Genomic DNA, 14,186 nt, shown 5'->3' with positions numbered 1-14,186 from the left:
TGAGCCCAATTCTCATGTGCGCGAGACCCATCTTTTTTTCTAGCCCATTTACCAACCCAACAACACACAATTCAATATAAGGAGGAAAGAAAGATTTTCCTCCACTTATGTGGGACATTTGCACTTTGTAGAGGAGAAAAGATGAGTAAGGAAAAGAGGAATCACAAAGAAACTTTGGCTTTGCATTACCAACAAATAATTGACTAGAATAGCAATACATAACTCTCACAGGTCTAACGTTTGCTCATATGTTCTCGCTTACAAACAACATTAGACTGCTGTCTAACATTTGAATAGCTTATAAACTTAAGATCACGGTTTAACATTTTCGCATACGATTTTCAATTTGCTCAAAAGTTAGTCTAACAGGTGTTAAGATTATTAATAAATAACTTGTGCCAAAAAAAAAAAAAAAACTAATGAGAATTTCTATCAAGCAAGGGAAACCAGGTAACACCAGCTAGTGAGGTGCCCGAAAATTAAGGGCTCATTTGCACTTTTGGCTCTATTTTGTGCTGGTCTTTAATTTTTTTCCTTCAAAGCAAATAAATTTTTTCGCGGGGAATATATTTATATTTTGGCATCATAATATCCCATAATATATGTCCACGGCCTTAAAGAACTTATGGCCCCTTAGGCATAGGTTCAATTTTGAACGACTAAAATTAAAGACCAGCCCATTTGAAGGTCAAAAATTAAAGACCAGCCCATTTGAAGCCCAAACCCTGCAATTAAATGAAAATTAAGCCCAGAGTTTCTTGGGCTAGCTATGTGCTAGAAATGGGCCAGTCAAAAAGGGCCTTACTTTTCAACATGTTAAACTCACGGATTTGTTACATTTCAAACGAGACTTTCAACTTTTCAATGCCTATATGCTTCTCACCCTCTCACAATAATAGCCTAATAGGCGCGAGGTAGTATTTTTAGCTTCGAAATTGAAAAATAGTCATTATTATGAAGTATGAAATTTTATAATTGAAACTTCATGACATTATTTTGGAGTTTCACCTGTGAAATTTCAAACTCCACCACAACGACTATTTTTCAATTACAAAAACTGAAAAATGACTATTTTGAATTTTATTCCCTCTCCCTCCATCTGCTTTGAGGAGAAGGAAACATATGCATCTAAGCAACTTGCTATCTATCTCCTTTTCATTTTTGTTTGAAGATAATTATAAGTTAAAATTACATCAAATTTAAAATTATACTCAAAGAGGAGAGGAGAATAAATTAAAGACGTGTAAAAAGCCTTCATTTCATGCATCCACAGCATGTTATAAAGTGCAACTTAATAAACTCTAACGCTAATACAAATCCTTCCCTTTATTATTACGTTTAAGAAGGAATTAGGGAAAAGTGCATTATATTGTACTTGCACCTTTTGTGTTCTTATTCAGTCACTTCGATTATATTTCTAACAGAGTTACTTTGCTCGGGACGACGCAGTCTCAATTGGTCCAGCTTGTCTTGCATACTGCATAAAGTAACAAATTGGAAAGAGTCATATACATGCTATAAATTGGTCCGAGTCATTTCATGTAACAACTAATTAATTTCAAGTTACAGTTGAAAGACATAATTAAATAAATAAAGTGTGCTGTTTCTAACAAATTAATCTTTTTGATGAGATGGTTACACTTCAATAGTTACTCGTAATAGAAATAAAAAAAATATATAATTAGGCCACTACCTGAAAATAAACTTCTAGCTTCTTCCTGAGTACAGCATATTCTCCCTTTAATTGCAGGAAAGTTCTCTTGCATCTGCTTCAATTCATGGAGAAAATAAAGAAAAAGCCAATCAGGTATAGTAGGGGTAATAATATAATTAAGAATAAGAAAAGCAATGCATCCTTTTGATTCCCCGACAAACAGCCCATCTAAAATAAAGCGTAATTTAAAGACATCTTTGCGCAACAAAAATTGACTTTCAGTTTGTTCCTTAATAGTTTCAAAATGTTCGAATAATTTGACAAAAAGATTAACAGTAATTAGGACATCGAATTAACGCCGTTTTCAATTTATAGCATTTGGTGGGCAAGAAATGAAGCTGTTTGGCAAATGAAAGTACCCATCAAGAAATATAGTTAGGGTATACTTATTTGTTTACATATGATCTAAGACATAGGGATGCCTCAGTCTTAGTAACAGTGTAGGAAATTCTATATTTGTTTGTCTGGTGATCAATAATATTCTTTCTTTTCACCAAAAAAAATAAAAAAATATCGTTTCACGTTTGAACGTGTTTCTTAGTTGCAATTCATATAATAAATTAAAACAATTAAACGTGACTAATGTGCAATTATGATCCATGAATGCGTTAATAATTTTATGTATCTTTATATGTCATCCACAGTTTTAGACTTTGAATGCGGAGTGCACTCTTTGCTTTCAGTTTGAATCACATATTTTTTATGGATTTAAGTTATAGTGTAAGAAATATTTACATATTAGTGAACTTCATCTTGTGATAACAGATTACTCATTATTTTTAATACATCAAGAAAAATTTACATAACAATGAATTTTAACTTATGATAACAGATTACTCATTGATTTTAGTAAATAACTTGAACTTAATATTTATCAAGAAATTTATTTGTAATTACATAAGAGTAAATAATTTACTAATTGCGTAAAATATTTTTTACAATTGTATCAGTAGAGATGTTCAGAACTGAGATCCCTAATATAGCGTCACCGCATACGTAAAGAACCATATTAAAGTTAAATTCTAGATAAGGTAGTAGCATGTAAGAGCATCTTGTAAGGCATCGATATGACAAGTTCTAGAAGATTTTTGTGGGTATAAACATAAAAAGAGTAAGAACATGCAATGTTAAAGGGAGTCGTAATTAAGTACATGCACCAATGCACACGATATAAGTTCAATTTCCACACAATGACTAATAGTGAAAACAATTTTTACGCTATCACATTATTTTAAAGATACTCATACTAAGTGACATTAGTAACTTAGAAAGATAAGACTGGTAGTTATCTATTATAACAGTGGATACAATTATACTGATAGCGATTTATAGTGTTAACCGTTAATGTGTATAAGTTATAGATCAATAAAGATTACCCTTCCACATTTCCGGCTCGGCAGTATTCCCTGAACTGCGTACATTCAGTTTTGACCTTCTTGGCTCCAATACTGCACAAGACAGAAAAATATACTATTGTTACTTAGTTAAAATTTGAAAAGACGGGCTTGTCAATTTCATTAATTAAGTATATAGTTTATCATAATACTACTATCCATCTTGTTTCTAACCTTGAACTACTGCCCGTGAATTGGTACATAGAGTTGTCTAGCTTTGCAAAATCAGGAGGTTGTTTTTCCCTAAAAGAAACATATACAACAGAATTAATCAGATCATCATTCGATGAGTTATGACATGGATATTTGTAGACTTACCAAAAACAAGGATCAAACTCACAGTGCCTGGTCAATGCTATGGATTAAACGAGCTGAATCTTTATAAAACGAAGTGACAACTTCCTCCACGAAATTAGGATTAGCATCATCTTGTAGCTCTTCCAACTCAATGAATTGCTCGTCAAGATATCCCTGCACCCATGAGGGTAATTATGACCAATTATTATTTGAGAGGGTAACGATTATAAAAAAGTGAAGATATAAAAGGTAATTAAGACCAAACATAGTTTAAGGGATCTGAATAATACTTCGACCAAGTTTAGAGAGGTCTTTACTGCCTATTAATTTTGGTTTCAATAGTTTTAATTGCACAATGGAAGTACGTGTACATATACAACTTATAATAAAAAGAACGAAAATTAATGCATGCAACAACTAGTTAATTAAAGCTTTTTCCGGCTATTGAAAGATTCAATGTTACGGGAATGGAGCTAGAATTTAAAATTTTATGGGTTCTAAATTTATCATCATATTCATAGCTCGTTTTAATTACTCGATTCGCATTAAATATGTATATATATATTTATCATAGAGATAATGGTAAAAAACACACCTCAAGTATCGGTTGTTCACTTTTCACACATCAACTATCAGTTGTGCACTTATAAAGATGTGTGTTTTGCAAACTAGTTGGTGATAGTTCAACTAGGAAAAGTGAACAACTATAGTTGAGGTGTGTTTTGCAAACTAGTCGGTGATAGTTCAGGTAGCTAGGAAACTCGCACGCCTAATAGTTCAAGCAGAAAGCTAAAAAAAAGTGATACTTCATGTGTATTGTTGACCCTTATATTTCATAATACAAATACAAGATTCATACAAAATTACCGTGACCGGTATCTAATACTGTAGGCTGTAGCTCTGTCCCTAAGGAAACGAAGGCAAGGAAATGAAAGAAAGAGAGAAACCTGATCGAAAAGAGACTGCCTAAGGTTGGCAACTTGCCGACGCAAGTGATTATTTCTTTCCATGTATATGAGTAACGATGAATTATAGACGGACACACAGAGGGAATGGGAAGTGTATACGAAAAAACGCTTTATATAGGAGCAGAAAAGGGACCTTAGGGCCAATTTAGCTTAGAAATTGTGGGTTGACCTGACCCATTAACTTTTCTTAGAAGGCATTTGGCCATAGAAATTAAGGAGCCATTTGGACATAATTTCATCTCATGAGATGAAATCATATTTGGACATGCAATTTGGATTTCTTAAGTTGCAGTTTTTTTATAAACATTAAAATCCCACAATTTGTGAAAACCATCAATTTTTTTCCAATTCTTATACAATCTTACCAAATAAGTAAATCATAGTTCATAATAAAATTAGTACACTACTAGAACACCCTTTTAAAAAATACAACATCAATTGATCAAACTTTAGTTCAATAAAAAGGAAAATTTAACATGAGTAGTAATGTAACTACTCTTTAATATAATCCTCCCACGATTGATAAATATATTTTACCAACTTGCAGATTAATATTTAATACAAATGGTTGGTAAACATGATTGGTAAATATATCTACCAACTTATGAGTCTTTTTTTACAAAATATAAACGTATCAGTCAAATTTTACATTTATATTTTTTGAAATCATGATTTCAAATCCAAATCATGTCTTTTTGCATGATTTGAGATTTCATCTCATGAGATGAAATCGCATGTCCAAACGCTGATTTCATCTCATGATATCATCTCATGAGATGAAATCGCATATCCAAACGCCTACTAAAAAAATTCACTTTTTTTTTTTTTTTTTGGATTTTTGGATTTTTGAAGTTGGAATTGGAGTTGTGTTTGTCTATAATTTTAGCAAATAATATTTGGTTGTTGAAATGTGCTTTTTCTAAAAAAACATTAAATATATTTGTACCCCCAATTTCTAAAAACTAGCAAAACCACCCAAAGCAATTAATAAACATAACCAGTGCGAGAAATATATCAACTATACTCGAGATCAGCTTATGGAGTGCTCCAGACTGATGGTTTTTTTCCCATCAAAAGGCTGCAACTGGGAAGCTTACTAGTGTACACAGAAAATATAGCATCACTAAATATGGCTTTGGTGCAAAATTCCAACCGGCTTATTTTCTTCTAAAGGCTTTTTAGCACATGATGTTCAATGTTTGTGAGTGGAGAGCAACTAAGCAACATAAGTTGCATCTGACCAGTGAAAAAAGTTGTACGAACTTTTAAGGTAAATTGAGCAACATAAAAAAATTTGGGGTAAAAATTGAAAACAGAAAAACAAAAGTAAAGGTTCAAAACAGAAAATGGCAAAAGTGAAAAAATTGAAAAATAAGATTTTTGTTATAAATATTATTTATTATTGTGAATCTCTATCTTTAGGAGAAAAATTAAGGTTATTGGCTTTGGGATAAAGTCAGTTTTCCCTTATAAATATAGAGGTTTCCCTTTATTGTAAATCATCGCTAACAAGAGAAATAAGAATTCTCCTCTCTTCTCTGCAATATTTTGCTTCTCACTTTATTATTTTATAACACATTATTAGCATGAAACTCTGTCTCGAGCACTTGGTTTCACGGTGAATCGTGGAACTTTGAAACTAATATTATTTCAAGAATATGTTGGATTGATATTACGGCAGAGATATAGGAGAATCTATGAGTTTCAAGATAAGTATCTTACTTTCTGATCCCTACTCATGATTGTACTTATGGCAATTTTAAGTGACGGTCTTTTGTGCTTGCCAATTACTTACATCTTCAAAGAATGGAAGCAGCAACTTTAATTTGGAGAAATTAATATTATATTTGTACCATTTTAAGTGATGGTCTTTTGTGCTTACCAATTACTTTCATCTTCAAAGAATGGAAGTAGCAACTTTAATTTGGAGATATTAGTGTTATATTTGCTAGGTACAAAAGGCTATGCTTATCATCATCACGTGATGCTGGGAATTGAGAGAATATTTCAAAGTTATGGCAATAAAGCCACTCCGTGAGATGAAATTGTAAGTGAATACCATGTTTATATTTTGAAACAGTGTTTAGCAAATCGAATTGATGATTTATCGGACTATTCCATATTAATTGTTCGTATTGCAACAATTTTATAAATTGCAAATCTTATACTTAGAAAGTATCGCTTAAACTCCGACAGAGTTTGAAGAAAGAAAATTGCTAAAATTTTATATGCCGGTTGTCATTAAATTCACTAACCACTAGATGTGGTAATGTTAGAGAATTTTTTTCTACATTGTATACATATATATATATATATATATATGCCTCTAGATGCTCCTGAAGTAGCAACATATAAAAGAGGTTATAAGTTATTATAATTTTATCTGATTAAGTCACGTTCAGATGATTATGTTCCATTATTTAAGAATAAAAACTTTTGATAAATGTTACAAATATAGAGCTATTCCTTGAAGTGAATATGATAATATTTCGTAAAGATTATAAATACAGACGTGCTTTTGGTTGTGAAAATATCACGCCTCACCTCAGACAGAGGTAGAATAATTGAAAAAGAAAATATTCTAAATATTTTATGATTTACTCCCGAAATAGTAAACTCATAAATCTGCTCACAAAGTGGCAAACTCAGAAATCAGCTCCCAAAGTAGCAAACTTTGAACTCTACAATTATTTTTACATGTCCATTTAATTATTGTTCATCCCATGACACCAACAGTGTTTAAGTAAAATTTCTTTTATGATACGAGCAGTATTTAAGCAATATTTGGTAGTGCAAATGAATGATTAAGGGCTCCAAAAAAGCTAACTATTTATCTAGAAGATTATGGCACTAGTAGTGTCCAAACAATATGTGATTATGGAGAATAAATTAAAAGCTCCTGAAGAGCTTATATACTATTATGCAATTCGTTCCATATTGTAATATACAAAGTTATTATGATCGAAACACAAGTTGTAGTAAACCCAAAGTTTACTAAAGTAAATGGCTATCATATTGAAGATATAAATGATTGGAGGATTAAATATTTTCAAAATCATAGTGGGTAAGAAATATGTATGTGAATGGTTACCCTCTTTGTTCTCCAAATTGTACTACACAAATATAAGCATGATGAAATCACATATCACGGTAAACCAGAAGATTATTGGTACAATAAAAAAATCATGTCATAGTAAACCAGTAGTTTACTAAAACAAATAGCACATAGCATGGTAAACTTGAAGTTTACTAGTATAAATAATTTTATTAGTCGGCATGAGCAGTTTGGCCATCCCGATTCAAACATGATGTTCAGAATGAGTATTTGACATATATTGAAGAAATAGAAGATTCTTCAAGAATTTATTTTTGTTGCTTGTTCTCATTATAAGTTGATTATACTGGTTAATGTTGAGCTTGAGTTTCTAAAAAAATATAAAAGGCGAATATGACCCCGTTCACCTGTTATGTGATGTCTTAAATAGATGCATCGATAAGACAGTCACATGTGCATTTATTGTCAACCCGCAGTTTGACATATGCAAAGTTACGTGCTCAAACTAGTTGAGTTGAGAGCACAATTTTCAAATTATGTAATTATGATAATTCATCTGGTTTATATCCAAGCTGGTTTGGCGTTGAATGCCTCCGATAAATAGCTAAACCATTGCTTATGAGAACAAAGCTTCATGTGTTGATCTGAAATATGATATATTGCATACAACAACACTTATATGCTTCAGACCAATAAATTATGATAAATTCTCCCCTCACAATTGGTTCAGGGTCAGGAACCAAATATTTCCATCTAACAGTTTTTATGTGTGGTATATGATTAATTAATCTACCATGATGCACAAAAATGGATTCCCCTAAAGAGGATATGAAATATATGTTGTTTTTTTCTAATATAAGGGGGAGAGAATAAGCAATTGAGAAATATGTTATGAATTATCATTAGTATGATCTTCATTCAAAAGATAATTCAAGTCAAATGCTAGAAGCATTTGCTAACCCAAAATTAATTTCTAATTTTAGCTGAAAAATGCTCCTATTAAATTCATGTCCTTGAAGGACAGAGTCTACAACATGCATGAAGCATGGTAGGCCAATCGGTTCCAAATGCAATAATCATTGAAAAGAAAGAGGAGCAAATGATCAATGATCATTATATGGGAGCAATGTGCTCTTGAACAGCCTATGACTTAACACTTCATGAAACCTTATGAGAGGTTTAGGTACCTAAAAAAGTAATGGACGTGATGAGATCTCAATAAGTTATGTCCTATTGCGAACCGATACAAATGATATATCGTCGACGATAATATCGTAAAAGATTGTGAGGATTTGAATTCTATGTCTATAAAACATGCTAACATAGATCTGCAGTCCAGGCAACAGAAAATGTCACCATTTAAATAATAATGTATAATGTCACTTGACAAAATTTATATGAAAATTCTTGAAGAATTTTAAATGCCTGAAGCATATACAGGTTCTAAAAATCTGTTCATAATTCTTATATGGATTAAATCAAGCAAGGTAAATGCGACTGTCATAACGAGTATTCATTGATTAAGGGTACACATAACTCTACTATCCTTAAGTCTTTATGAGTGTAAATTGAATACTTGAATATTATTCATACTCTTGAATAGTTTACACAAGCAATAGATTATCTACTAAAAGAAGTTGAAATGAGAAACTTGCAGAATTCTTTGGTCTTGAAGTGCCATATCTTTAAGCAATTGATGCATATATATATTTTGCTATGACTATAAGGGATTATAGTCACATGATATTGTTCTACATGGCAATCAAATCATATAAAGATAACATTTGTTTATAAAGTAAGCCAGGAATGCACTTGGAGCGATTTCAACAATATTATATGCTGATGCAACTCTATCCAAAGGCTGAAGATGCAGCAACATACATAGCCCAACTAAAGAGAGGATTCATAGAAGGACAAATCATATTTCACCAAAGTTGTTCTTCACACACAGTCTCCAAAAGAATGGTGATATCAACGTAAAGAGAGGATTCATAGAAGGACAATCATATTTCACCAAATTTGTTCTAGACACACAGTCTCCAAAAGAATGGTGATATCAACGTGCAACAGATTCGTTCAGGTGATAATATAATTGATTTGGTCACCAAGTCTCTACCAACTGTAACTTTTGAGAAGATGGTGCACTAGATTGGGGTGCGAAGATTCAACTTTCAAGAAGATGAAGCTTTGGATTGCTTGTTCTTTTTTACTACGTCATCCTATTATCTTGAGTTATTACTGCTTATTATTATTGCTTATGGTTACTGATACTTTTTCATATCTCTTTGAGCCAGGGGTCTATCGGAAACAACCTCCCTACCCGTCAAAAGGTAGGGATAAGGTCTGCGTACACTCTACCCTCCCCAGACCCCACTTGGTGGGATTTTACTGGGTATGTTGTTATTGTTCTCATCAGGGGAGTTAATACGCGTTGTACTCTTTTTCCCATAACCAAGGTTTTTGTCCCAATTGGATTTTCCTGGTAAGGTTTTTAATGAGGCAGCCAAAATGCGTATTATTAGAAATGTGTACTCTTTTCCATTCACTAGAATTTTTCCCATTGGGTTTTTTCAAGTAAGGTTTTAATGAGCACATTATCTATCAAATAGACATCCAAGGGAGAGTGTTATAAATATTATTTATTATTGTGGATGTCTATCTTTAGGAGAAAAATTAGGGTTAGTGACTTTGATATCAAGTCAGTTTTCCCTTATAAATATAGAGGTTCTCCTTCATTGTAAAATCATCCCTAACAAGAGAAATAAGAATTCTCCTCTCTTCTCTACAATATTTTGCTTCTCGCTTTATTATTTTATAACAATTTTGGTTGTTTTAGTTGTATTTGAATTTTTTATGACTAAACACCATAAAGTGAAAAAAGTGAATAATTCTCATGGACAAACGGGTCCTAATTTTGTATAGTATGTATTAAAAATTCCCTAAATATTTATAAACATTGACTGTGAACCTAGTAATTATTGTATTATTTGAGATAGTTGTAGAAATTCATAAACTTCAAATGTCGATCCGCCTCTAATTGTTGCGGAAAAAGATTAATGATCGTGAACGCGGTGGCTAGAAAAATATTAGCCTAATATTATTATTTGGCTTGCCCGGACACTTATTGACTTCTTTTTTCTTAGACATGGAGAAACTTAAAACTTAGCATAAATTAGATTTAATCGCATACTGTTTCTTAGTACTAGCTAGTATAATTTATAGTTTGTCAGAAATAATCATTTTTTCAAATGAAGACCCCATTCTTGGTCCATATATAGTTGAGAGTGATGTTAAATGAAATCTCTCTGATATCCTTGCAAGATTGGGATGTGTCGAGGAAAGTTGTGTACAAATGAGAGGAAAGTATATATTAAATCACTTGTCTTCCATGCCTTACATTGATGTAACTCGTGACTTAAGAGTCCAATACCGAAGTGGATTAGGGAATATTGAAAAAAGTGTCATTCCTTAAGTAACTAAATTACTAAATGAGGAAAACAGAATGCCCAAATTAGAGCAAGATAAAGAGAAACAAAACCCAACGATCGACGTATGAAAATAATTGAGAATGAAGTATTGGAGAAGAGATCATTATAGCTTTATTCCCTTTTACTGCTTTCTTTCCCCTATTCCCTAAGTTCGTTTCTCTAGAAAGAACTTTGGGGATTGTGTGGTCACATCTCACCCATTGTTAAAGTGCAATAAAAAAGCTTACTAGTAGAATGGTAGCCCAGAGAATTGAGTCACATTTGGCAGGAGTCTTTACTTTCAAAGTGATTTATTTTATAATAATAGTATCCGGATCAACTTGCGCACACTTATTGTTATATCCCGTAATTTTATACGTCGAGTTATTCGCAAAAGAATCGACTCAAGTTAAAGACGGGATCATTTTCGGGCACGAAGTAGAAATCTTTAATTTCCGATTTCTATTAGAACATGAATTGCTTATAAATTTTACTTAGTGTATAAATATTAATGGAGATTAGGGAGTAATTAACCATGATTAGATTATTAAGTGGGGATTAAAAAAATTAATTATTCACTAATTAGGCATTAGTGGTCGTGTGGGCCCCATCAAGACATGTGACCAAATTTTATTGGCTCAAGCCATGAGTGGGACATGTGTCCAATTAGTAGACATGATATTTAAGTCAAATTGATGACTAAGGAACTCATTTATCATCTTTCAAACTTGAGAAACTTAGAGATAGAGAGAGGAGCTCTCAAGCTTAGAGAGAGAGAGAAGTTCCCGACGGCACTATTCACGGCGGCGCCACTGTTCACGCGCACTGTTCATGCCGCTACTATTCACGCCGTCACTGTTCACGGAGCACTGTTCACGGCAAAGAGGAGAAAAATCCAACCCCATTTCTAGCCTTCCCAAAAATAATTCCTTGGTGTTAACCCACTATTTGGAGGTCCCTAAGTAGCGTGGAAGCATTATTGGAGCGATCAAACCATCCATTTTTGTAAATCGCAAACCCTAACTTTCTTGTGGAGTAGAGAACAAAGGTAAGAATTTCTATTGTTTTATGGGTTATAAATGTTTTATGCATATTGTGGTATGTTAATATGGATGAAATTGGTGAAATATTGTGTGTTGGAAGTGGGTTGTGTGCTTGGGGAGCTAGCCGTGTAAATGGGTGTGTGATTGGGTTAATGAATAAAATTTTTGTAGCATGTTTGATTGTTGTAGAGTGGAGAAGAGAATAAAAATCATCAATATATGTATATGTGTGTAGTGTGTCCGTGTATAGCCCCAATGTTTGGCAAAGGATGAGTCAATATCGCTTAGTGTTTTAGTTGTCGTCGTTATGAATTCTAGTTTGGAAATGAGAGTTTAATGTCCCAAATTGATATGGTGAATGTTGCGGACTGATTTGGAGAATTTTGTGAAATTAATGCAATCTTTATATTTATGAGAATTATATCGTTATAGTGTGGTTTGTTGATACAAATCATGACTTAAAAATGAGGAATGTGGTAAAGGGGCTGCTCTACGCTATGGGGCTGTTTTCGGCCATAGATGGAAAAATTGTGGATTGTTGGAAATATTATGTGAATTGTTTAGAATGTTCTTGGATGTTGTTAGTATGGGTTTGGGTTAGTAGTTGAATGTATAAGTGTTGATGTTGGCTTTGAAGTAAACCGTTGAATTGAATATTTGGAAAGTTGTCGTATGGTGTAAAAAAGAGCTATTAATGTTATTTTGCCTTTCGAATTGATTATCGATGTTGCTAGGTTGGTTATTGTGGTTGTTGTTGCTGATTTTGAGCGAGTTAAATTCTCGGGTTAGCCTATTTACAGGGGAAGTGCTGCCGAATTTTCTGTAGAATTTAGAATTAGTTGGAATAAATGACTTAAGTACCTATGGCTAATGTTTGATATTCGTTGGCGTATTCATAGGCCTTGGGGAGCCCGAGGCGTAGGTTGGGATTAATTTTAGTTGGGCAAACTTGGAGCGCGTACGAGGTATGTAAAGCGCAACCCTTCTTTCTTTTGGCATGCCTTAGTTTTCAATAGGCTATATCACGAGCCTCGAGGAAATTCTAAATTCGAAATCCGAGCATGTTATGATCCTTATATATATTCCTTGGCACTCTTATGTATGATTTGATGAAATATGAACCATTATGTCTTTGAAATAATCGTTTTCCGAACTTTGCATAAAAAGATTTCACTTTAAAGAATTTCGTAATTTGTGAACGCCATATCTTTCACAGAAAGGCTCGGATTGCTTCAATATTTTTGTAGAAGTTTATATGGCATATAATGAATATATTTTCCATAGGCAGGCCCGACTCGGGTCAATGCCCGTCCGTGGGTCCCGCGACTTTCCTTTATGTAATTCGGACGACTTTTGAAAGAATTTGGCATGATTATCATTTCAAATTTCAAGTATGGTCATTTACTTATATTTGAGTCTATGATAATGATTTTATGCATATGGTTACTCATGACTCTGCTCGTGCGTTCTGTTATATCTTTCGCCGGTTCCCGGGCCGGTTCTGTTATCGTGCGCGCTTTGATATACTCCGAAGTTATGCTGTGTTTATGGTTCTCCGAGCTACTCGCAAACGAGGTCGGGTTCCACATATATTTGGTGTTATGCTGTGTATGGCGTTATGTTGTGATGTGATATGTGACGGGGATACGGAGATTTGAAACTTTCTGGTGTTATGCTGTGTTATGGCGCCATCGACGGGTGGGCGACCATATTCTTCTGTACCTTATGCATGACTTATATTTTGAAAGTAAACATTTTGATATGTTGGATTGGTACTTATGTTTGGTACTTCCATTTCGTTTATGTCTCAGATTTGCTTTCTGTATATTCTGCTTTGCATACTCAGTACATATTTCGTACTGACCCCCTTTCTTCGGGGGGGCTGCGTTTCATGCCCGCAGGTACAGACGCACAGTTTGGTGATCTACCCATTTAGGACACCCTCTTTTGCTGTTTGGAGTGCTCTTCTCATTTCAGAGCACACATTTTGGTATATATTCGTTCGCTATGTATATATGTATTTATTCAGGGGCACGGCGGGGCCCTGTCCCGCCATATGATTCGGTTTGTCTGTTTAGAGGTCTGTAGACGTATTTGTGGGTGTGTGTGCCTACTTCTGTACGGATGTGTTTGCATGACTCTATTCGTTATGGCAGCCTCGTCGGCGTGCATTTTGTATATGTTGTGGCAGCCTTGTCGGCGTGCATTTGTATATGCATTTTGGGCCGTTGTGCCATTTGACAGCCTT

The 14,186-nt window shown here is 33.5% G+C and overlaps 1 protein-coding gene across 1 annotated transcript; it reads right to left on the bottom strand.

Moving 5' to 3' along the window:
- Positions 1 to 1,034: 1,034 nt before the first annotated feature.
- On the bottom strand, positions 1,035 to 4,457 carry LOC132634372 (histidine-containing phosphotransfer protein 4-like). The gene is made up of 6 exons (XM_060350630.1): positions 4,353 to 4,457; positions 3,449 to 3,579; positions 3,283 to 3,351; positions 3,091 to 3,162; positions 1,694 to 1,766; positions 1,035 to 1,477 (listed from the first exon to the last, which is right to left on the bottom strand). The coding sequence occupies exons 1-6, from the start codon at positions 4,413 to 4,415 to the stop codon at positions 1,427 to 1,429; spliced, it is 459 nt and encodes a 152-aa protein (XP_060206613.1). The 5' UTR covers positions 4,416 to 4,457; the 3' UTR covers positions 1,035 to 1,426.
- Positions 4,458 to 14,186: the final 9,729 nt, after the last annotated feature.

Source organism: Lycium barbarum, chromosome 3, assembly GCF_019175385.1.
Source record: "Lycium barbarum isolate Lr01 chromosome 3, ASM1917538v2, whole genome shotgun sequence".
Classification (NCBI taxonomy): domain Eukaryota; kingdom Viridiplantae; phylum Streptophyta; class Magnoliopsida; order Solanales; family Solanaceae; genus Lycium; species Lycium barbarum.
The sequence above is the reverse complement of the archived record's forward strand: the minus strand, read 5'-3'. Positions and strand labels throughout refer to the sequence as shown.